This window comes from Tamandua tetradactyla, chromosome X, assembly GCF_023851605.1.
Source record: "Tamandua tetradactyla isolate mTamTet1 chromosome X, mTamTet1.pri, whole genome shotgun sequence".
Lineage (NCBI taxonomy): Eukaryota > Metazoa > Chordata > Mammalia > Pilosa > Myrmecophagidae > Tamandua > Tamandua tetradactyla.
In genome coordinates this window covers 93,047,560-93,074,031 of record NC_135353.1, presented here as the reverse complement: position 1 = coordinate 93,074,031, position 26,472 = coordinate 93,047,560, and the positions used below count along the sequence as shown (strand labels likewise).

At 34.9% G+C, this 26,472-nt stretch overlaps 1 protein-coding gene across 6 annotated transcripts in view; it reads right to left on the bottom strand.

Annotated features, from left to right (window-relative positions):
- Positions 1-26,472, bottom strand: part of ATRX (ATRX chromatin remodeler) — a 423,319-nt gene that overhangs the window by 101,138 nt on the left and 295,709 nt on the right. For all 6 annotated transcript variants that reach the window (XM_077145058.1, XM_077145060.1, XM_077145061.1 and 3 more), the window contains 2 exons: positions 21,664-21,817; positions 11,430-11,536 (listed from right to left, as the gene is read on the bottom strand). In XM_077145058.1, the coding sequence (XP_077001173.1) occupies positions 11,430-11,536; positions 21,664-21,817 (261 nt within the window). The remainder of the gene's footprint in view (positions 1-11,429; positions 11,537-21,663; positions 21,818-26,472) is intronic.

Here is a 26,472-nt window from a genome sequence, read left to right as displayed (position 1 = left end):
GTCATAACATTCATAAATATTTATGCACCGAACAAGAATGCTCCAAAACACTTGAGGCAAACACTGCAAACACCGAAAAGGGAAATAGACACATCTACCATAATAGTTGGGAGACTTCAATTTCCCACTCTCATCAATGGACAGAACATCTAGACAGAGGATCAATAAAGAAACAGAGAATTTGAATATTACAAATAAATGAGCTAGACTTAACAGACATCTATAGGACATTACACCTCACAACAGCAGGATACACCTTTTTCTCAACTGCTCATGGATCATTCTCAAAGATAGACCATATGCTGGGTCACAAAGAAAGTCTAAACAAGTTTAAAAAGACTGAAAGTATACAAAACACTTTCTCAGATCATAAAGGAGTGAAGTTGGAAATCAATAATAGGCAGAGTGCCAGAAAATTCACAAATATGTGGAGGCTGAACAATACACTCTTAAAAAACCAGTGGGTCAAGGAAGAAATTACAAGAGAAATCAGTAAATATCTCGAGGCAAATGAAAATGAAAACACAACATATCAAAACCTATGGGACGCAGCAAAGGCAGTGCTAAGAGGGAAATTTATTGCCCTAAATGCCTATATCAAAAAACAAGAAAGGGCAAAAATTCAGGAATTAACTGTCCACTTGGAAGAACTGGAGGAAGAACAGAAAACTACCAAAAGCAAGCAAAATGAAAGAAATATCAAAGATTAGAGCAGAAATAAATGAAATTGATAACATGAAAACAATTGAGAAAATCAATAAAACCAGAAGCTGGTTCTATGAGAAAATCAATAAGATTGATGGGCCCTTGGCAAGACTGACAAAAAGAAGAAGAGAGAGGATGCAAATAAATAAGATCAGAAATGGAAGAGGAGACATAACCACTGACCTCACAGAAATAAAGGAGGTAATAACAGGATACTATGAACAACTTTATGCTAATAAATACAACAATTTAGAGGAAATGGACGGGTTCCTGGAAAGACATGAACAACCAACTTTGACTCAAGAAGACATAGATGACCTCAACAAACCAAACACAAGTAAAGAAATTGAATTAGTCATTCAAAAGCTTCCTAAAAAGAAAAGTCCAGGACCAGATGGCTTCACATGTGAATTCTACCAAACGTTCCAGAAAGAATTAGTACCAATTCTCTTCAAACTCTTCAAAAAAATCGAAGTGGAGGGAAAACTACCTAATTCATTCTATGAAGCCAACATCACCCTCATACCAAAACCAGGCAAAGATATTACAAAAAAAGAAAACTACAGACCAATCTCTCTAATGAATACAGATGCAAAAATCCTCAATAAAATTCTAGCAAATCGTATCCAACAGCACATTAAAAGAATTATACATCATGACCAAGTAGGATTCATCCCAGGTATGCAAGGATGGTTCAACATAAGAAAATCAATTAATATAATACCATGTTCATGGATTGGAAGACTAAATATAGTTAAGATATCAATTCTACCTAAATTGATTTACAGATTCAACGCAATACCAATCAAAATCCCAACAACTTACTTTTCAGAAATAGAAAAACCAATAAGAAAATTTATCTGGAAGGGCAGGGTGCCCTGAATAGTTAAAAATATCTTGAGGAAAAAAAACGAAGCTGGAGGTCTCACACTGCCTGACTTTAAGGCATATTACGAGGCTACAGTGGTCAAAACAGCATGGTACTGGGATAAAGATAGATATATTGACCAATGGAATCAAATAGAGTGCTCAGATATAGACCCTCTCATCTACGGATATTTGATCTTTGATAAGGCAGTCAAGCCAATTCACCTGGGACAGAAGAGTCTCTTCAATAAATGGTGCCTAGAGAACTGGATATCCATATGCAAAAGAATGAAAGAGGACCCGTATCTCACACCCTATAATAAAGTTAACTCAAAATGGATCAAATACCTAAACATTAGGTCTAAGACCATAAAACAGTTAGAGGAAAATGTAGGGAAATATCTTATAAATCTTATAATTGGAGACGGTTTTATAGACCTTACACCCAAAGCAAGAGCACTGAAGAAAGAAAGAAAGAAACGGGAACTCCTCAAAATTAAACACTTCTGTGCATCAAAGAACTTCATCAAGAAAGTAAAAGGACAGCCTACACAATGGGAGACAATATTTAGAAATGACATATCAGATAAAGGTCTAGTATCCAGAATTTATAAAGAGATTGTTCAACTCAACAACAAAAAGACAGCCAATCCAAATACAAAATGGGAAAAAGACTTGAACAGACACTTCTCAGAAGAGGAAATACAAATGGCCAAAAGGCACATGAAGAGATGCTCAATGTCCCTGGCCATTAGAGAAATGCAAATCAAAACCACAATGAGATATCATCTCACACCCACCAGAATGGCCATTATCAATGAAACAGAAAATGACCAGTGCTGGAGAAGATGTGGAGAAAGAGGCACACTTATTCACTATTGGTAGGAATGTCAAATGGGGCAACCGCTGTGGAAGGCAGTTTGGCGGTTCCTCAAAAAGCTGAATACAGAATTGCCATATGACCCAGCAATACCATTGCTAGGTATCTACTCAGAGGACATAAGGGCAAAGACACAAACGGACATTTGCGCACCAACGTTTACAGCAGCATTATTTACAACTGCAAGGAGATGGAAACAGCCGAAATGTCCATCAACAGATGAGTGGCTAAACAAACTGTGGTATATACATACGATGGAATATTATGCAGCTTTAAGACAGAATAAACTTATGAAGTATGTAACAACATGGATGGACCTTGAGAACATTATGCTGAGTGATACTAGCCAAAAGCAAAAGGGCAAATACTTTATGGCCTCACTGATATGAACTGACATTAGTGAATAAACTTGGAATATTTTGTTGGTAACAGAGACCATCAGGAGATATAAATTGGGTAATTGTAACCGAAGGGATACAGACTGTGCAACAGGACTGAATACAAAAACTCAGAAATGGACAGCACAATACTACCTAATTGTAATATAATTATGTTAAAACACTGAATGAAGCTGCATGGGAAAACGATAGAGGGAGGAGGGCTGGGGACATAAATGAAATCAGAAAGACAGGTGTTAAAGATTAAGATGGTAAAATCTAGGAACACCTAGAGTGTATAATAATAGTGACTAAATGCACAAATTTTAAAAATGTTTTTGCCTGAGGAAGAACAAAGGAATGTTATTATTGCAGGGTGCTGAAAACAGATGGTAATTAATATTTTAAAATGTCACCATATGTGCGAGACTAAAGCAAAAAATGTTTGTTACAAAATTTATATTTTAACTAGTGCATTTCCTAATATAACTTATGTAGATAGTTTGATTCAACACCATAAGTACTTGGAATCTCAGGTAGGACATGATATTTTGTCGGTTTGTCCAGAGTGATGCCCCGATGAATCCCAGAGTGATTCGATCAGTGAGTGGAAAAGTATTTGCAAAGCCCCCTTTGGGGAATGGTGAGAATGGGGAGAAATGCAACTTTCCAAGTTGAATTCTTGATATTCCCATAAGCAGTGTGGACAACCAAAGCTATAGGATGAGCCCCCAGTCTTGGGGTTCGTTCATATGAAACTTAACCCCACAAAGGATAGGTCAAGTCTACTTAAAAGTACGCCTAAGATTCACCCTCAAGAGGCCCTCTTTTGTTGCTCAGATGTGGCCTCTCTCTCCAGCGAACACAACAAGCAATCTCACCACCCTCCCCCTGTCTACCTGGGACATCACTCTCAGGGGTGTGGACCCTCCTGGCAACATGGGACAGAAATCCTAGAATGAGCTGAGACTCAGCATCAAGGGACTGAGAAAAACCTTAGAATAAGCTGAGTCTTAGCATCAAGGAATTGAGAAAACCTTCTCGACCAAAAGGGGGAAGAGTGAAATGAGACAAAGTGTCAATGGCTGAGAGATTCCAAGCAGAGTCGAGAGGTTATCCTGGAGGTTGTTCTTATGCATTAAGTAGATATCATCTTGTTATTCAAGATGTAAGGGAGAGGCTGGAGGGAACTGCCTGAAAATGTAGAGCTGTGTTCCAGTAGCCATGTTTCTCGAGGATGACTGAATAATGATATAGCTGTCACAATGTGACTGTGTGATTGTGAAAACTTTGTCTCTGATGCTCCTTTTATCTACCTTGTCAAGAAACGAGTAGAACGTATGGAATAAAAATAAATAATAGGGGGAACAAATGTTAAAATAAATTTAGTTTGAAATGCTAGTGATAAATGAAAGTGAGGGGTAAGGGATATGGTATATATAATCTCTTTTTTTCTGTTTCGTTTTATTTCTTTTTCTGAATTGATGCAAATGTTCTAAGAAATGATGAATATGCAACTATGTGATGATGTTGAGAATTACTGAATATATGTAGAACAGAATTATATGTTAATGTTTAATGTAAAAAAAAGAAAGACATTGTGAGGGACAGATACCATGGAAAAGTAAATTATCATACCATTTAAAAAATTTTTTTTTTGCACAGGCAGGCTCTGGCAATTAAATGTGGGTCTCCAGCACAGCAGGCAAGAACTCTACCACTGAGTCACTGCTGCCCGCCCCATACCATTTTGAAACTGATTTTTGTAAGGCTTCCTAAGTTTTTAAATGAATGTGATATTTTACAAAACATTTTCAGTATTTTTCAAGAAAATCATATGCTTTTTACTTTGAAATATTATCATGATAAATTTAATTGTGCTCATAAAATGCTGTCTGGCTTCTATTGAAGACTGAGTAGTATTTTCTTGAATCCAAATGAATTATTAGATTTTCAAACATTACAGAATGTGAAAAGTTGGTCAATTTACAATTGACGTTTTCTAGCAGAATTATGGCTACATATGTGTGTATGCACATATTTATATATTGTGGAATTCATACATATTAGAATATATTTGTTTTGTTCTGGTATTTATTCCTTTAGCAGTGTTATACCAGAATATTCATTTATAATTAAATAATTCACCTCAGTTCCAGGGGTATTAATTTTTCTCTTATTCCTAGTAGTAACTATGTTTGCTGTATATTTCCCTAATAAACCTTGTCATTGGTTACTTAGCTCCATTTCTCAAGTAACTGCCTCATCAAATCAAAGTGCTTCCATTTAAAAAAGAAAACAGAATTAACAAAAGAAAAAGTTGGTTCTTTTGAGATGGTCAATAAAATTGACAAACCCTTAGCTTGATTGCTAAAGAAAAGAGAAAAGATGCAAATAAATAAAATCAGAAACGAGAGAGGGATATTACTACCGACCCCACAGAAATAAAAAGGATCGTGGGTGGTGTGACCGGGTTCAGTAGCAGAATTCTTGCCTACCATGTGGGTGACCCAGGCTCGATTCCGGTGCCTGCCCATGTTTGAAAAAAAAAAAAAGGGATCGTAGAGGACCCTATGAACAACAATACGCCAACAAATTAGAGAAATTAACTACATGAATACCCTCCACTGACTATAGAAGACATAGAGGACCTCAACAGACCAATTACAACTAAAGAGATTGAATCAGTCATCAAAATCTTCCAACAAAGCCCAGGACCAAATGGCTTCACAAGTGAATTCTACCAATCATTACAATAAGAATTAATACCAATTCTGCTTGAAATACTTCCAAAAATTTAAGAGGGAGGAACACTACATAACTCATTCCATGAAGCCAACATCACCCTAATACCAAAGCCAGATAAATATATCAGAAGAAAAGAAAATTAGAGACCACTTTGTCTAATGAATATAGATGCAAAAATTTTTAACAGAATACCAGCAAATGCAATCCAATACCCCATTAAAAGATTTATATACTTATCATAATTGTGTGGGTTTTACCCATGGTATGCAAGGGTGGTTAAACACAACATAATCAAATACTGTAATACACCACATTAATAAATCAAAGGGGAAAAACTATGTGAAAATCTCGATGCAAAAAAGGCACCTGACAAAATCCAGCAACTTTCTTGACAAAAAAAATAGGGAGGAATAGAAAGAAAATTCCTGAACATGATTAAAGGCATATAAGAAAAACCCCAAGCTAACATCAGACCCAATGCTGAAAGACTGAAAGCTTTCCCTTTAAGATTTGGAACAAGACAAGGACACCCACTGGCACCACTGTCATCCAACACTGTACTATTTAGCCAGAGCAATAAGGTAAAAAAAATAATAATAATAATAAAAGGCATTACAATTGGAAAAGAATACGTAAAATTTCCACTATTTGCAGATGGCATAATCATACATACAGAAATTCTTGAAAAGTTTACAACAAAGCTACTAAAGCTAACAGACAAGTTCAGCAAAGTAGATGAATACAAGATAAATAAGCAAAAATCAGTAGCGTTTCCATACACTAATAATGAGCAATCTGAGGAGGAAACCCAGAAAAATATCCATTTACAACTGCATCTTTTTTTTCTTCTTTTTTTAACTGTGAAATACAAAATATATACAAAAAAGCAATAAATTTCTAAGTACATTTTAACAAGTAGTTATAGAACAAATTGTAAAGTTTGGTACGGGATACAGTTCAACAATTTTTTTCTTTTCACTGCTCCAAGATAGTGAAGACCAAAAGGAATATCAATATAATGATTCAGTACTCACACTCATTTGTTAAATCCTATCTTCTCTGTTATAATCCTCCTTCTCTTTAAATAACATATGTACATAAAAGCAATACATTTTAAAGTACATCACAACAATTAGCTGTAGAACAGATTTCAGAGTTTGGTATGGGCTACAATTCTACAATTTTTGGCTTTTATTTCTAGCTGCTCTAAGGTACTGGGGACTAAAAGAAATATCAGTATAATGATTCAGCATTCATATCTATTTATTAAACCCAATCTTCTCTGCACCTTTGATCTTTCTCCCACTCTTTATACAACTGCATCTTTAAGAATCAAATATCTAGGAATAAACTTAAGGATATAAACAACCTGTATTCAGAAAACTACAAGACATTGCTAAAAGAAATCCAAGAATACCTAAATAAATGGAACACATTCTGTGTTTGTGGATCAGAAGACTAAATATTATTAAGATGTCAATTCTAAATTCCAATCAGAATTTCAACAGCTACTTTGGAGAAACAGAAAAGCCTGTTATTAAATTTATGTGGAAGAGTAAGGACTTTGAACAGCCGAAAACATCTTGAAAAAGAGTGAAGTTGGAGGACTCACACTTCCTGACTTTAAAGCATATTACAAAGCTATGGTCATCAACAGCATGGTACTGCCATGAAGATAAACATACTGATCAATGGAACTAAAGTCAAAGTTAAGAAATACACCTGCAATTAATTTTTGACAAAGCTGACAAGTCTACTATAGTGGGATAGATAAATCACTTCAACAAATGGTGCTGGGAAAACTGGATATCCATATCCAACGGAATGAAACAGGATCCCTGTTTCACAACTGATACAAAGGATAACCCAAAATGGATCAAAGACCTAAACATAGGAACCAGAATCATCAAACTCCAGAAGAAAATGTAGGGAAACATTTTCAAGATCTTGTCATAAGAGGTGGTTTCTCTGCCCTTATACCCAAACAACAAGCAATGAAAAAAAACAGGCTAAGAGAAATTCACCAAATTGAATACTTCTCTGCTTCAACGAACTTTGTCTAAAAAGTGTAAGGACAGCCTACACAATGGGAGAAAACATTTGGAAACCACATATCCGATAACAATTTAATACCCATAATATATAAAGTAATGCTACAACTCAACAATGAAAAAAAAAACCCAAAGGGCAAAAGACATGAATAAACATTTTTCCAAACACCTAATACAAATGGCTAAAAAGCCATGAAAAGATGCTCAACATCACTAACTATAGGGAAGTGCGAATCAAAACCACAGTGAGATGTCATTTCACACCTACTAAAATGGCCATCATAAAAAAAAGCAAACAAACTGCAAGTGCTGGAGAGAATGTGGAGAAATAAGAACACTTATTCAGTGCTGGCAGGAATGTAAAATGGTATAGCTGCTGTGGAAGACAGAGGTGGTTCCTCGGGAAGCTAAGTATGTAACTGCCATATGATCTGGCAATCCTGGTAACTAGATATATACTCAGAAGAGCTTAAAGCAAAGCTTAAAGCAGAGATATGACCAGACACTTATATACCAAAGTTCTAGTTTGCTAGCTACTGGAATGCAATGTACCAGAAATGGAATGGCTTTTAAAAGGGGGAACTTAATAAATTGCTAGTTCACAGTTCTAAGACTGAGAAAATGTTCCAATTAAAACAAGTCTACAGAAATGTCCAATCAAAGGCATCCATAGAAAGATACCTCGGTTCAAGTAGGCTGATGAAGTTCAGGGTTTCTCTCTCAAGTGAGAAGGCACGTGGTGAACACAGTCAGGGTTTCTCTCTCATCTGGAAAGGCACGTGGTGAACACAACATCATCTGCTAGCTCTCTCTCCTGGCTTCCTGTTTCACAAAGCTCCCCGGGAGGCATTTTCCTCCTTCATCTCCAAAGGTCACTGGCTGGTGGACTCTCTGCCTCTTGTGGCTACATCGTTCTGCTCTCTCAGAATCTCTTGCTTTCTCTCGTCATTCTCTTTTATAGGAGTCCAGTAAACTAATCAAGACCCACCCGAACGGGTGGAGACACGTCTCCACCTAATCCAGCTTAACCACCACTCTTGATTGAGTCACATCTCCAGGGAGACAATTTAATTACAGTTTCAAATATACAGTACTGAATAGGGATTAGAAGAAACAGCTGCCTTTACAAAATGGGATTAGGATTAAAACATGGCTTTTCGAGGATATATACATCCTTTCAAACCAGCACAACCAATGTCCATAGCGGCATTATCCACATTTGCCAAAAGACAGAAGTAACCAAAGTCCATCAACTGCTGAATGGACAAACAAAATGTGGCATATACATATGATATGATGGAACAGCATTCACCTGTTAAAAAGTATGAAGTTCTGATACATGTGACAACATAAATGAACCTTGAGGACATTATGTTGAGTGAAATAGCCAGACACAAAAAGATAAATATTGTATGAGCTCACTGATAAACTAAGTATAGCAAGCAAACTCACAGAGTTAGGGTCTAGAATAAAGGCTACCAGGAGACAGAATGAGAGAAGAGAATGTGGAACTGATGCTAATTTGTGCAGAATTTCTATTTAAGTTGACTGTAAATGTTTGCAACGGATAGGGATGATGGTAGCACATTATCATGAGTACAATCAATAGTGTTCAATTATGTTTGTGAATGTTGTTGAAAGGGGAAGTTTTGGGTTGAATATATTACTAGACAGAAACTTAAAAGATAAAACATGGGGCTGTATAAGGTAGTGAACTCTGTTTTGAATAATGAACTGTGATAAATAGTACAAATATAAGAATGTGCTTTCATGAATTATAGTAAATGTGTAACACTATTACAAGGTATTAATACTAGGATGGTATACGGATAAAATAAACCTATGTAAACTATGGACTATGGTTAACAGTAATCTTTTAATAATCTTTCATCAATTATAACAAAGGTATTACCCCAATGCAAAGCATCAACAATGCGGGGCGGTATATGGGAACACAGTATTTTTTACATGACTTTTCTGTAAACTTACAACTTCTCTAATGAAAAAAAAATAGCAAACATTTCATATTCATGAATTAGAAGAATTAATACTGCTAAGATAGCAAAAATACCCAAAATTATCCACAGATTCAACACAATCCCTATCAAAATCCCAGCTGGCTTCCTTGTAGAGTTTTATGTTTATTCTAAAATTCATATAGAATACAAGGAACTCAAATAGCCAGAACCATTTTGAAGAAGAAAAAAAGTAGGTGAACTCACAATTTTCTACTTCAAAACTTACTACAAAGTAATCAAAACATTGTAGTACTGGCATAAAAATAGACATATAGATCAAAAGAATAGAAGCGATTCCAGAAAAAACTCACACATTCATGCTGAATTCATTTTTGACCATAGTACCAGAACATTCAATGAAGAAAGAATCATCTTTTCAACATATAGTACTGGCACAAATGGATAGCCACATGCAAAAGAATGAAATTGGACCCTTATACAAAAATAATCAAATGGATTGTAGGCATAAATACAGGAGCTAAAACTATAAAACTCTTAAGAAAACATAGAGGTAAATCTTCATGACCTCAGATTTGGCAAAGATTTCTTAGGTATGACACCAAAAGATCAAGCAACAAAAGAAAAAATAAACTGGACTCCATCAAAATTTAAATCTTACGCCATCAAAGGATACTACCAAGAAAGCAAATAACTCACAGATGGGAGAAAATATCTGCAAATCATATAACCAATAAGGGACTAGTATCCAGAAGATATAAAGGCCTCTTACAACTCAACAACAAAAGGACAAACAATCCTAATAAAGAAGATATGCAAATGGCCAAGCAAGCACATGTAAAAATGCTCAATAACATTCATCAGAGAAATACAGGTAAAAAACAAAATGAGATATTATTTCACACCCACTAGGATGGCTATAATTTAAAAAAAAGGAAAATAAGCATTGATGAGGATAAGGAAAAACTGGAACCCTACATATTATTGGTGGGAATATAAAATGGTTCATTTTCTGTGAAAAAGACACTAACAAACTTTTTCACAAAGTTAAATACAGCATTGCCATATAACCCACAAATTCCATTCCCAGGTATATACCACTAGAAGAATTGAAAACAGGGGTTCAAATGAAAACTTGTGAACAAATATTCATTACAGAGCTATTTACAGTAGCCAAATGGTGGAAACAAGCCACACGTCCAACAACGGCTGAATGGATTAACAAAATACGGTATATCCATAACCATGGAATATTAACTGGTCAATAAATGAATAAAGTACTGGTACATGCTACAATTTTAGTGAACCTAGAAAACATTATGCTAACTGAAAGAAGCCAATCACAAAAAGTCACCTATTGTATGATTTCATTCATATTAACACTGAAAACTTGCAAATCTATAGAGACAGAGTGTACGCTCGGGGTTGTCTAGGACTGAGGGCGATAGGCAGACTGGGAGAGAGTGATAGCTAAAGGGTTTGGGGTTTCTTTTTGTGAAGATGAAAATGTTCAAATATTGATGTGGTGACTGTTGCCTGTATCTGTGAATATACTAAAAAACATTTGAAATACTTTAAATAGATCAATTGTATCACATGAATTATATCTCAATAAAGGTATTTGAAATATTTTAAAATAAACCTATGCTACATTTGCAGTAACAAAGGCTATCTATGTGGATAAGGACAAGAGGAAACTGCAGAAAGAATGGCTTTATTAGGATGTTAGGATTTAGGGTAGTTTTGCTTTCTTTCTTGTTCAAATATTTGTACAGTATGTTTTTAATGAATTATTTAAAAATTATAATCTAAAAATGTAACTCACCTTTATAAATAAGAGCTTTATCTTTATCTTCTGTCTTCTCCCTACTAGCCAATTCCAGAAAATCTTCAATCAAGTCCAGAGATATAAGAGACTGGCTGAAAACAAGCCTAAGGGGGGAGGGGGGGAAAAAAGATCAGGGTTCACAAACTGGAACCATTTACTATGGATCACATAGTAAAATTATCATTTCATTCTAAATTGAGCTACACATTTAATGCTATTCTAATAAAAATTCCAGCCAGATTTTTGCAGAAATTAACAAGCTGATTCTCATCAAATTCATATGATAATAATGCAAAGTATGTGGAATACCAAACCGATTTTGAAAAAGGAAAACAAAGTTGGAGGACTAACACTACATGATTTCAACACTTAAAAGCTACAGTACTATAGGTAGTGTGGTATTGGTGAAGAAATAGACACACTGATCAATGAAAAAGAACAGATTCTAGACATAGTTTCACATGATACATTTACCAGATTTTTTTTGACAAAGATCCAACAGCAATTCAATGAAGAAAGAATAGTCTTTACAACAAATTCTCTTGACAAAACTGGGCATCCACAGACAAAAAAAAAAAAAAGAACTTTGACCTAAACCTCACAGTTTATATAAAATGGACCACAGATCTAAATGTAAAATGTAAAATGACAGAAGTTTTGGAAAGAAAAGTTTGTGTAACTTGGGGCTAGGCTAACAATTTTTAGATGCAACACCACAAAAAAAATGATTTAAGAAAACAAATGTGATAAATTGGACTTCAAAATTAAAAACTTTTGGTTCGCAAAAGACACTGTTAAGAATGTAAAAAAAAATCAATCTTCTTACTACAAAAAAGTATTCCAGTGTTTAAAAATTACACAGATTCTACAATACTTTGCCATTCAATTTCACTATCCCAGTAGTTTTCTAAGTCCATTATAGTCATGATAACTATTCGTTCACACAAAGTGTTATGCATAAGTTAAAATAAAATACTTAATAAAAGCAAGCAGCTTTAGGCATTAGTAAAGAAGGGAGGAAAACGGATGTAAACCTCTCACCCTTACCCACCCTCCAGGTCAACAACTTGCTAGTGCTCTGAGAAACAGTTTGAGAACCACTTTTCTGCTCTAACCAACCGGTGAGAAATAAATGCACCTAAATACACACTGGAAACGAAGACTTTCTAGAAGGAGAATGTGGAAGGGCTCATTCTTTCCTTCATTATACAAAGTAGCTCAATATACAAGGGACCAGACACCTAGAGCAAGCATGATTTTTTGGTTTTGTTTTAATTTTGAGAGCTACACTACTACAGGAAAAGCTACTTATGACAACAAAAGATTCCTCAAACATTTCTGCTAGATATTTTCATATTCAGTGAAAAGATAAAAAGAATGACTCAAGCTATGAAATAGTTGGGTAAAACCACATATACATTTTTTTATCTTATGGCTTCCTGAGTTTTCTACTGTTAGAGGCTACTGTCTACCAATTACCTATCCCTAGAATACTGGTAAGGAAAAGAACTGACTTCTGGTACTCAGTTTAAATGACCAAGACCTAAGTCTTGATCCCTCAGTAGTTTATCTTTCCCCAAATCAAAAACTTCACTGGAGCAATACTTACAAATTAGAGAGAATATTAATTAAGTTTTTGATGGTATCTGTACCGGAAAACTTAAAATCTTAAAAATACTAATTATTTAACTGGAATTAATCTGGAATTTGACCAACTCTTCTGGAAAAAGATTGGTCTTAGTTACTTAAGGCTGGTTCCAGGAACCACTGAGGTCAGGTAAGTTGCACTTTGAAAAAGGTAAAATATTATTAGGATTAAGTGGTGATATACTAATAGCTGTCTCTGTTTAACCCTTTCCAATCAACGATAACATGAAGAACTACTGTTCTTATCGATAATTTTCATATCTGTATGGTAATATTTTGATTTTATCTAATTAATGATTCAGATGAAAATATAAAGGCAACACAAGATATTCACACACAACAAAAAGCTGGGAAGGAAGACAGAGTCAAAATTTATCATTCAAATGCCAGAAAATAAGTTAGAAGGGCTGGACTGAAACCAGTGATGTGCTCGAGTTAGCTCTAATTAGCTTGATTTTGGGAAAGCAGATTGTTACTATCTCTTTCCATACATTCCTCCTTCAATGGGTGGCTTAAAATTGGCCATGGTGGGATTATTTATGATAGAAATTAGAAGATGCTAATAATCAGAGTTTCCCTTGCTTGTTTTCTCTTATGATCATCATCAACATCATAAATATTTGGACAGCAAAGTTTTTCAACGTTTATCAGTATAGCACTGGCTAAAATCAATAAAATTAAATTATCACTCACCCTGCGAAATATCAAGTTTCATTTGTGTGATGGTTTGAAGCTGCATGTACTCCAGAAAAAATTATGTTGTTTCTTTTTTTTTTAACTTTTTTTTATTGTATGGTATAACATATATACAAAGTAAAGAAACAAAAAAGCAATAGTTTTCAAAGCACTATTCTACAAGTAGTTATAGGACAGATCCCAGAGTTTGTCATGGGATACCATAAGATCCTCTCATATTTTTCCTTCTAGCTGCTTCAAAATATAGGAGAATATCATGCTATTTTAATCCATTCCTATGGTTATAGACCTGTCGTAGGTGGAACCTTCTGGTTAGGTAATTTCAGTTGAGATGTGACCTATCTCATTCAAGGTAGGTTTTAATCCTCATTCTGGAGTCTTTTTTTAAGAGGATAAGAGACTGAAAAAGGCCCCACAGAAACTGAGAGAGAGACAAATTAAAAAAGAAAAACAAGCAGAAGCTCAGAGAAGAAGCCACTGAAGCCAGAAACCGGAAGCAACAAAACCAGGGAGAGAAGGACTAGCAGGCATCACAATGTGCCTGGCTATCTGACAGAGAAGCCCAAACTTGCCAGTAGCCAGTCTTCAGAGAATGTAACAGCAGGCTGATGCTTAATTTGAAAATGTTCATGGCCTTAGAATTGTAAACTTGTAAGTTAATAAATCCCCATTGTTAAAATCCAGTTTATTTCTGGTATATTGCGTTTCATCAGCTTTAGCAAACCAAAACAATTTGGTTTCAAAAGATAAATTGCACAAATAGAGAATGGGTGAATCTGATTTGACAGTGGTTCTTCTAAAAAGAGAGAGTCTTAGTTGATTACAAGTTCAATATGAACCAATCGTGCTATTTAAAGGTTGGAAAACCTCTATCTTGGACTGTAGGAATGGACGTACATGATCTAGAATAAACAAGAACCAGCCTCATTACAACTCTGTACTAAAAAGAACTCCACTGAAGTATTTTGCTTAGTGGGACTACATTTTGAGATGGATGCTAACAAAATGAGTTATATCCAAGACCAGGTGGTCAAGGCTGAACTTATGCCATACAAAGATTATGTCAAGGAACTGAGAAGGAAAAATTAAAAGTTATGAGAGAGAAACCAACGATTATTTGAAGAGGAATAAATTCAAGCAGATGTAATGATGTCTGCAAGCTACTTTGAAACGTATCAAAAAAATAAGATGGATGGCTAGAGCGATAGATCAACACATGCATGAAAGAGAAAATTCAGTAAAATGTTAATTGCAGAATCTAAGTAATGGGTATATGGGTATCCAATGCTTTTCTCCATTTCAGTATGTTTAAAAATTTCCTTAATAAAACGTTAGACAAATAAAGGAGTAAATCACAATTCTGGAAATAGAGTTTTACAGTCTAACATTGATACTGTCTACCAGTTAGACTTAATAATTAAAAACAGTCACCACAAGAGAAAAAAATAGCAGTAAAAAGTAACAAAATATAATAGCAAAGTAATACAAGAAGAAAAATAAAACAAAAATTAAAGCAAACAGAAACAACAACATAAAATAGTAGTAGATATGTTCCTCTTTAGACAAGAGTGACCAACAGCTGATGGGGTTAAGATCTACACTAAGGATAAAGATACCAACAATTTCAAATATTCAAAAATAGGTGGCCCTCTGAGATGGCAGGTATTCTACTAAAGAAAAGGCTAGAAGAACATCTATGATGAACATGGTAGAAGAAATCCTTGCACTGGGGAGGAAATTAAAAGACCACTAAAATTCCATCTAAATGCTTAATATTCTTTTTTTTTTTTTTTATTAATTAAAAAAAGAATTAACAAAACAATTAGAAATCATTCCAATCTACATGTACAATCAGTAATTCTTAATAACATCACATAGTTGCATATTCATCATTTCTTTTTTTTTTTTTTTTCTTATTTTTTTTTTATTAATTAAAAAAAAGAATTAACAAAACAATTAGAAATCATTCCAATCTACATGTACAATCAGTAATTCTTAATAACATCACATAGTTGCATATTCATCATTTCTTAGTACATTTGCATCGATTTAGAAAAAGAAATAAAAAGACAACAGAATAAGAATTAAAACAATAATAGAAAGAAAAAAAACAAAAAAAACAAAAACAAAAAACCTATACCTCACATGCAGCTTCATTCAGTGTTTTAACATAATTGCATTACAATTGGGTAGTATTGTGCTGTCCATTTCTGAGTTTTTATATCCAGTCCCGTTGTACAGTCTGTATCCCTTCATCTCCAATTATCCCTTCTCTTTTTTTTTTTTTTTAATTAACGGAAAAAAAGAAATTAACCCAACATTTAGAGATCATACCATTCTACACATGCAATCATTAATTCTTAACATCATCACATAGATGCATGATCATCATTTCTTAGTACATTTGCATTGGTTTAGAAGAACTAGCAACATAACCGAAAAAGATATAGAATGTTAATATAGAGAAAAAAATAAAAGTAATAATAGTAAAATCAAAACAAAACAACACACAACAAAACAAAAACCTACAGCTCAGATGCAGCTTCATTCAGTGTTTTAACATGATTACTTTACAATTAGGTATTATTGTGCTGTCCATTTTTGAGTTTTTGTATCTAGTCCTGTTGCACAGTCTGTATCCCTTCAGCTTCAATTACCCATTGTCTTACCCTGTTTCTAACTCCTGCTGAACTCTGTTACCAATGACATATTTCAAGTTTATTCTCGAATGTCCGTTCACATCAGTGGGACCATACAGTATTTGTCCTTTAGTTTTTGGCTGGATTCACTCAGCATAATATTCTCTAGGTCCATCCATGTTATTACATGGTTCATAAGTTTATCTTGTCTTAAAGCTGCATAATATTCCATCGTATGTATATACCACAGTTTGTTTAGCCACTCTTCTGTTGATGGAGATTTTGGCTGTTTCCATCTCTTTGCAATTGTAAATAATGCTGCTATAAACATTGGTGTGCAAATGTCCGTTTGTGTCTTTGCCCTTAAGTCCTTTGAGTAGATACCTAGCAATGGTATTGCTGGGTCGTATGGCAATTCTATATTCAGCTTTTTGAGGAACCGCCAAACTGCCTTCCACAGTGGTTGCACCCTTTGACATTCCCACCAACAGTGGATAAGTGTGCCTCTTTCTCCGCATCCTCTCCAGCACTTGTCATTTTCTGTTTTGTTGATAATGGCCATTCTGGTGGGTGTGAGATGATATCTCATTGTGGTTTTGATTTGCATTTCTCTAATGGCCAGGGACATTGAGCATCTCTTCATGTGCCTCTTGGCCATCCGTATTTCCTCTTCTGAGAGGTGTCTGTTCAAGTCTTTTTCCCATTTTGTAATTGGGTTGGCTGTCTTTTTGTTGTTGAGATGAACAATCTCTTTATAAATTCTGGATACTAGACCTTTATCTGATATATCATTTCCAAATATTGTCTCCCATTGTGAAGGCTGTCTTTCTACTTTCTTGATGAAGTTCTTTGATGCACAAAAGTGTTTAATTTTGAGGAGTTCCCATTTATTTATTTCCTTCTTCAGTGCTCTTGCTTTAGGTTTAAGGTCCATAAAACCGCCTCCAGTTGTAAGATCCATAAGATATCTCCCAACATTTTCCTCTAACTGTTTTATGGTCTTAGACCTAATGTTTAGATCTTTGATCCATTTTGAGTTAACTTTTGTATAGGGTGTGAGAGATGGGTCTTCTTTCATTCTTTTGCATATGGATATCCAGTTCTCTAGGCACCATTTATTGAAGAGACTGCTCTGTCCCAGGTGAGTTGGCTTGACTGCCTTATCAAAGATCAAATGTCCATAGATGAGAGGGTCTATATCTGAGCACTCTATTCGATTCCATTGGTCGATATATCTATCTTTATGCCAATACCATGCTGTTTTGACCACTGTGGCTTCATAATATGCCTTAAAGTCAGGCAGCGCGAGACCTCCAGCTTCGTTTTTTTTCCTCAAGATGTTTTTAGCAATTCGGGGCACCCTGCCCTTCCAGATAAATTTGCTTATTGGTTTTTCTATTTCTGAAAAATAAGTTGTTGGGATTTTGATTGGTATTGCATTGAATCTGTAAATCAATTTAGGTAGGATTGACATCTTAACTATATTTAGTCTTCCAATCCATGAACACGGTATGCCCTTCCATCTATTTAGGTCTTCTGTGATTTCTTTTAGCAGTTTTTTGTAGTTTTCTTTATATAGGTTTTTTGTCTCTTTAGTTAAATTTATTCCTAGGTATCTTATTCTTTTAGTTGCAATTGTAAATGGGATTCGTTTCTTGATTTCCCCCTCAGCTTGTTCATTACTAGTGTATAGAAATGCTACAGATTTTTGAATGTTGATCTTGTATCCTGCTACTTTGCTGTACTCATTTATTAGCTCTAGTAGTTTTGTTGTGGATTTTTCCGGGTTTTCGACATATAGTATCATATCGTCTGCAAACAGTGATAGTTTTACTTCTTCCTTTCCAATTTTGATGCCTTGTATTTCTTTTTCTTGTCTAATTGCTCTGGCTAGAACCTCCAACACAATGTTGAATAATAGTGGTGATAGTGGACATCCTTGTCTTGTTCCTGATCTTAGGGGGAACGTTTTCAATTTTTCCCCATTGAGGATGATATTAGCTGTGGGTTTTTTCATATATTCCCTCTATCATTTTAAGGAAGTTCCCTTGTATTCCTATCTTTTGAAGTGTTTTCAACAGGAAAGGATGTTGAATCTTGTCGAATGCCTTCTCTGCATCAATTGAGATGATCATGTGATTTTTCTGCTTTGATTTGTTGATATGGTGTATTACATTAATTGATTTTCTTATGTTGAACCATCCTTGCATACCTGGGATGAATCCTACTTGGTCATGATGTATAATTCTTTTAATGTGCTGTTGGATACGATTTGCTAGAATTTTATTGAGGATTTTTGCATCTGTATTCATTAGAGAGATTGGTCTGTAGTTTTCTTTTTTTGTAATATCTTTGCCTGGTTTTGGTATGAGGGTGATGTTGGCTTCATAGAATGAATTAGGTAGTTTTCCCTCCACTTCGATTTTTTTGAAGAGTTTGAAGAGAATTGGTACTAATTCTTTCTGGAACGTTTGGTAGAATTCACATGTGAAGCCATCTGGTCCTGGACTTTTCTTTTTAGGAAGCTTTTGAATGACTAATTCAATTTCTTTACTTGTGATTGGTTTGTTGAGGTCATCTATGTCTTCTTGAGTCAAAGTTGGTTGTTCATGTCTTTCCAGGAACCCGTCCATTTCCTCTAAATTGTTGTATTTATTAGCGTAAAGTTGTTCATAGTATCCTGTTATTACCTCCTTTATTTCTGTGAGGTCAGTAGTTATGTCTCCTCTTCCATTTCTGATCTTATTTATTTGCATCCTCTCTCTTCTTCTTTTTGTCAATCTTGCTAAGGGCCCATCAATCTTATTGATTTTCTCATAGAACCAACTTCTGGCCTTATTGATATTCTCTATTGTTTTCATGTTTTCAATTTCATTTATTTGTGCTCTAATCTTTGTTATTTCTTTCCTTTTGCTTGCTTTGGGGTTAGCTTGCTGTTCTTTCTCCAGTTCTTCCAAATGGATAGTTAATTCCTGAATTTTTGCCTTTTCTTCTTTTCTGATATAGGCATTTAGAGCAATAAATTTCCCTCTTAGCACTGCCTTTGCTGCGTCCCATAGGTTTTGATATGTTGTGTTTTCATTTTCATTCGCCTCGAGGTATTTGCTAATTTCCCTTGCAATTTCTTCTTTGACCCAGTCGTTGTTTAGGAGTGTGTTGTTGAGCCTCCACGTATTTGTGAATTTTCTGGCACTCTGCCTATTATTGATTTCCAACATCATTCCTTTATGGTCCGAGAAAGTGTTGTGTAAGATTTCAATCTTTTTAAATTTGTTAAGACTTGCTTTGTGACCCAGCATATGGTCTATCTTTGAGAATGATCCATGAGCACTTGAGAAAAAGGTGTATCCTGCTGTTGTGGGATGTAATGTCCTATAAATGTCTATTAAGTCTAGTTCATTTATAGTAATATTCAGATTCTCTATTTCTTTGTTGATCCTCTGTCTAGATGTTCTGTCCCTTGATGAGAGTGGTGAGTTGAAGTCTCCAACTATTATGGTATATGAGTGTATTTCCCTTTTCAGTGTTTGCAGTATATTCCTCACGTATTTTGGGGCATTCTGATTCGGTGCGTAAATATTTATGATTGTTATGTCTTCTTGTTTAATTGTTCCTTTTATTAGTATATAGTGTCCTTCTTTGTCTCTTTTAACTGTTTTACATTTGAAGTCTAATTTGTTGGATATTAGTATAGCCACTCCTGCTCTTTTCTGGTTGTTATTTGCATGAAATATCTTTTCCCAACCTTTCACTTTCAACCTATGTTTATCTTTGGGTCTAAGATGTGTTTCCTGTAGACAGCATATAGAAGGATCCTGTTTTTTAATCCATTCTGCCAATCTATGTCTTTTGATTGGGGAATTCAGTCCATTGACATTTAGTGTTATTACTGTTTGGATAATATTTTCCTCTAACATTTTGCCTTTTGTATTATATATATCATATCTGATTTTCCTTCTTTCTACACTCTTTTCCATATCTCTCTCTTCTGTCTTTTTGTATCTGACTCTAGTGCTCCCTTTAGTATTTCTTGCAGAGCTGGTCTAAATGCTTAATATTCTTACATGGTGCTTAAATAAAAAATAAATTTCAAAGAGAAGAAGTTGATAGCAGAAAACACCATGTCAATGGCAATAACTCTCCTGACTTATCTGGAACTCTGAACTCAAATAACCACTTCCAACTGAACACCTCTTTTGGATACCAAACAGGCCTCTCACACTTAACAAAGCCACCAGAGCAGAACTCTTGATTTACTACGACAAACGTAGGTCTTCCCTAATCTTCTCCATCTTAGTAAATAATACTATAATCCACCAGCTACTTAAGCTGGAAGCCTGGTAGTTATCTTTGACTATTCTCTCCCTCTTACTGCCCTATTAATCTATCAAGTCTTATTGTTTCTAACTCAAAACAAACCCATGATCTCCTCTACCTTACTCCAGGCCAAAATAATTCCTTACCTGAACCACTTATTTCTGTATATATCAAGTACCAATATACAACCAAAATAATTTTTTGTGAGCACTTACTAGGTGTCAGGCACAGCTGATTAAAAAAAAGAACTAAACGGTTTGTATCTTCAAATAACTCATGATCTAGTGGAAAGACAGACATATAAACAAACAAGTACATTAGAGTATGGTAAGAATAGAGATATATCAAATGGTATGGAAATACATAATAGAGAGTTTGTCTCTTTCCAGGAGAGTTAGAGAATTAAGTTTGAATAGTAATTTGATGAATGAGATTGGATTTTGAGAAGGCAGGGAAAAATGGGGCCACAATTGCTAGAAGCAAAAATAAACAAGAACAAAAAAATAAAGGAAAAATGCCTGCTAAAGAAAGAATAATCGAACAGATAAAATAAAATATACACTGAGCGTCTACTAGGTTTGGGAATCAGAAGGGGAGAAATTTCAAAGAAGTTCCTAGGAGGAAGCCACACAGCTTGGATTGAAAAATTGTTTGGAAGATACGGAAATACAGACACCAATTAGAAACTTGATTCAAGGAAATAAATTCAAGGTGCAATGGTTAGAGATCAAAACAGTACTGAAGAAATAACCTGAACATGCAATCAGAAGTAGTGGTAAGTAGTTGTTTGTATTGCCCTATTTTCATGCTAATCAAAGAAATTCCATCTTTTAAATGGTAAAAAATGAATCCAATCTGTTCAAATAAACTCTTTAAAAAATAGAAACATTATCAGAAGGTTCATTTAAATAAAAAAATAGAAAGGAACTTACACTTTATCCCCAATTTCTTCTGCCATACGAAGAATTTCAAAAAGAAGTACCATTTTTCCAGAATGCTCTAAAACTTCAGCATCAGCATCTGTAACAAAATCTTTGTACCAGTCTGGGGCAGGGCTGCTTGGATTAGAAGAGGAAGTAGCTTTACCTAAATAAAACAAATGAAATATAAATAAGTCAGGACATAAGGAAAGAAATTGGAAGATCACAGGTAAGGGATTAAGAGAAGGATCAAGAGAGACAGAAATAGACCAATCCAGAGAGGGAGTGAGAATAAAAGAGATGGCCTGTGGGTGGGGTGGAAGGAAAGATACACAGAGCCCCCAGAATAGAGAGAAAGACAGACAAGAGTAGTGGGTGGGGTATCATATTTGGAGAGAGGGAAAGAGGGAAGGTGGGAAAGAGAGGTACAGAGAGAAAGACACATAGATACACTTGAGCACATATATGCACACACATACACATGAAGGACAGGCATTAGGGTGGGAGAGGGGAAGAGATCCCAAGTGAAAGATCAAGAGGCAGAGCCTTAGAGAGGGCAAATGTGAAAGAGCAGAGAGAGACAGAGAGGCTCAGAAAGACAGATATCAAGAGAGAAAGAGACATACACACACAGCGCACAGCCCCTCCCCCCAGAACACACTCCAAAAAACAGATGAGAGGCAGAGACAAGAGGCTGACTCAGAGGTCAAGAGAGGAAAGAACCCAAGGGCAGGAAACATTTCCCTGTACTGCTACAATTCATGAAAACCCAACCCAGGGTTAGCTCCAGAATCATGTTAAATCATTTTGTTCTTATTTTCCCCACAAACTTTGATTATAAAAGGTGGAAAAAGAAAGTAAGACAAAATAAACAATTAAAGGATCTAAACAGAAAACAGATTTAAAGCAAAGAATACACAGGTGTAACCACCCATTTATGTACCTTCTCTCAATAGCTTTTTTTTAAAATACAGAGTTCCCATATACCACCCTATTATTAACACTTCACATTAGTGTTTTTTTTTTTTTTTGTATTTGTTACATCTCATAAAAGGACATTTTTATAATTGTGCTACTAATTATACACCATAGTTTACTTTAGGGTTCACTGTGCTGTACAGGCATGTGGGTTTTTTTTTGTCTTGTTTTTTTCGTTTTTATTCTAGTAACATATACATAACCTAAAATTTCCCCTTTTAACCATATTCAAATATTTATTTCAGTGCTATTAATTATGTTCACAATGTTGGTTGCTACCATCACCATTCTTTACTAAAAGTTTCCATCACCCCAAAGTCAATTCTGAGAACTATCTTATATAAAATGCATTTTAATTTTTAATATATACTTCTTATTGTAAAACATTTAAGTATTCAGAAAAGTATATAGACTATAAAGAACAATGCTGTTCTCATACCCGTTTCTATCAAATTTTCTACAGTAAATCTGCTTCTGATGTGGTTGAAGCCTTCTCTGTGTCCATACCCCATCATATTCTCTTGTCCCTCCCTCCTTTCCTAGAGCTAACTAACGCCCTAAATTCTATATTTATCATTTCTATGGCTGTTTTTATATTTTTACTATGTATCTCTAAACTGTAAATTACCTTTGCATGTTTTTAACCTATATGTAAACGTACCACTGTCTGTATCATTCTGCAAATTACTTTTTCATTCAATGTAGCTTTTCACTGTGAGAGACTTAAGCATGTTACTTCATGGAGCTCTTGTTAACTCATTTAAACTGCCATGTAGTATTCCACTGTATGACTATACTATAATTTATTACTTGCCTTGTTCATGGACATATAAATTTTACATTTTTTTACTATAAAATATGCTGCAATGAACAATCATAAGGTATATTTTCTAGAATATGTCTACTTCATCTGCGTTTTCAATCTCATGGCATAGCTATACTTACGATTATTAAAAATATCACTTTAGGTATACTTATAGTATTTATCCAATGGTGCTATTATCTGAGATTCTTAAGAATCTAATCACACTTTCTGTTTTGTCTGCTAACTTTTCTCAGGTTGATTGCTAACTTATTTTGTTGCTAAGTTTTTTTTACAATTGCTTACTTCCTTGGATATTCTATAATTTTTTATTGTCATTTCACCTTTAGAATAGTTTAATCTATGAGAATCCTAGGCAGCCTAGGCTGAAACATTAGTCAGAGTGGTTCTTTACTTACTTCTGCTAGGTTCCCCAGGGATCACCAACCCAGAATTAATTTTGAGCTTGGGATTTTTAAACTACTTGATGCAAATTCAACCTGTAAACTGCATGATGACAAACTCAGGATTATTAATTCAAGGAAAGTTTTTTCCTCAACCTAGAACCCTGGTTAAAGTAGGATTGGCTTGAAAGTCAGTGGATACAAGGTAGTGGCGTAGGGAGTTCTATGAATCGGTCTGCCTTCCAGGGCAGTAATAAACAGCCAGAAACTATCTGAAACAACTGTTTGGGGGACTTTGAAGACAAAATGCACATCAGTCACCAGCCAGGAATGGGTGGACGAGTGAGATTGATAAATTGTGGTGAGGAAGTAAGAGTAAGTTTTTCCATGCTGAGGAGGTTGGTGCCCATCCCCTACTGGTACAATAGGCTGACTCAGGAGTCACTCCCTGGTGGGAAATAAAAGCCCTCTCTCCTAGGATCAAGGAGATGGGTATTGGCCAGGCAGAAATTGTGGCTTTTGATTAGCGAATTCAGAATGCTGAATAGCAGCTGTGAATACAGGTAAATTTACAATGCATCCAAGAAAGAAAGAACCCAGCAGGGCAAATATTGTATGGTCTCACTAATATGAACTAACTATAATGAGCAAACTCTGAGAGTTAAATTAGAGAGCACAGGTTATCAGGTTGACAGAAACGGTAGAGATTGGGCAACTGGTGCTTAAGGAATACAGAATGTTTCATAAGGTTGATTGTAAAAGGTTCAGTAATGGACAGTGCAATGGTGGTACAGTGGCAGAATTCTAACCAGACATGCTAAAGACCTGGGTCCATTTCCCAGAGCCTGCCCATGTAAAAATAAATAAATAAAAAGGTTTGGGAATGGATAACACAATACTGAGTGATGGTAGCCCAATCCTCTAAGTGTAAGTAACAAAGCAAAGTGTGAGTATGGTTTAAGTAGGAAGGCTAGGGCTGTGTATGTCACCAAAACGAGCTTAGTGAAACCTAGAGTGGACAATGACGGTGGTTAATTATACAAATATAAGAAAGTTCTAACATACTAGAACAAATGTATATCACCTTTACTTACAAGGTATTAATAACAGGGTGCTGTGCTGTTTTTGAAGCTGTTATATAACCCATAACAGGACATGTTCTCTTAATCCATCCCTGTGGGGTAAGACCTATCATTTGGTAGAAACTTTTGATTAGGTTCTTTCCATGGAGATGAGACCCACCCATTCAAGGTGGGTCTTAATCCCCTTGCTGGGGTCCTCTATGAGAAGATGAAAGACAGAAACACCAGGAGAAAGGACATGGAAAGAAAATGCCCTGGGAGAAGCACAGGAGCTGGGAAAGCTTATAGAAACTAAGAATGAAATCCAGAGAAAAGCTTCTACAGGAGAGCGAGCTACTTTAATAAACCCAGGAGAGAACGATCAGTAGATGTTACCATGTGACATCCCATGTGACAGAGGTACCCCAGATGCTAGTAGCCTTTCCTCCGAGAAGGAATCTCCTTCTTGATGCCTTAATTTAGACATTTTCATGGCCCTAGAACTATAAATTTGTAACCTAATAAATCCCAATTGAAAAAGCCAACCCATTTATGGTATACTGCATTCCAGCAGCTTTAACAAACCAAAATAGATGGTATATGGAAAAAAAATAGAATTTATGCAAACTAAGGTCTATAGTTAACAGTAATATTGTTATATTCTTTCATTAATTATAACAAAGGCACTATACCAAAACTAAAGGTCAATAATAGAGGGATATAACAGGTATGGGATTTTTTTCTTTCCCCAGAAAAAATGAGAATGTTCTCTTAGCGAAAGTGGTGGTGGATGAATAAATATGTGATTATACCAAGAGCCTCTGATTGTACACTTAGGATGGATTATATGGTGTGTGGATACAACTGTTAAAAAAAAGTAGCAGGGCATCTTACAAAAAAAAAAGGTTATTAAAATATTTATGCCTTTTCCAACCACATATCTGTGTGAGGCTGGATTTTCTTCATATATGTCAATCACACTATATACCACAATAGATCAAATACAGGAGCAGAAATGAGAATTAGGTTATCTTCTATTAAACCAGACATTGAAAGAATTTACAAAAACAAAAGCAATACTACTCTTCTCACTAAATATTTCTGTTTAGGAAAATACAGCTATTTTTCATAAAAATAGGTTATATTATCATGCAACAGGTTTATTATTATTTTAGAATAAATTAATAATTATTTTTTATTCTTTTAATTTCTAATATGGTAAATACCAGTAGATATAACCAATATAAGTCAAAGCTCTTTGGGAGTATCAATATTTTTTAAGACTGTAAAGGGGTCCTGAGACCAAAACATTTGAAGACTGCTGATCTATATCACACCATAGTATGGATAGTAAAATTATGATGGAGGTTGTCTAGTTTATGTTCTTGCTTCAAGGTAGCCATCTGCACCAAATATTTTATTTGTATATATGTCAAAAATACACTAAAAGTCTAAAATTCTATTATCTGCCTTAATAAATACTTTGTGAAGTTGAAAAAAAAATAGGCTTCTTTGTCATATCCCTGAATTGATGGGCAGATTTTTTTTCCCCAACATATTCTCCCACATACTAGAA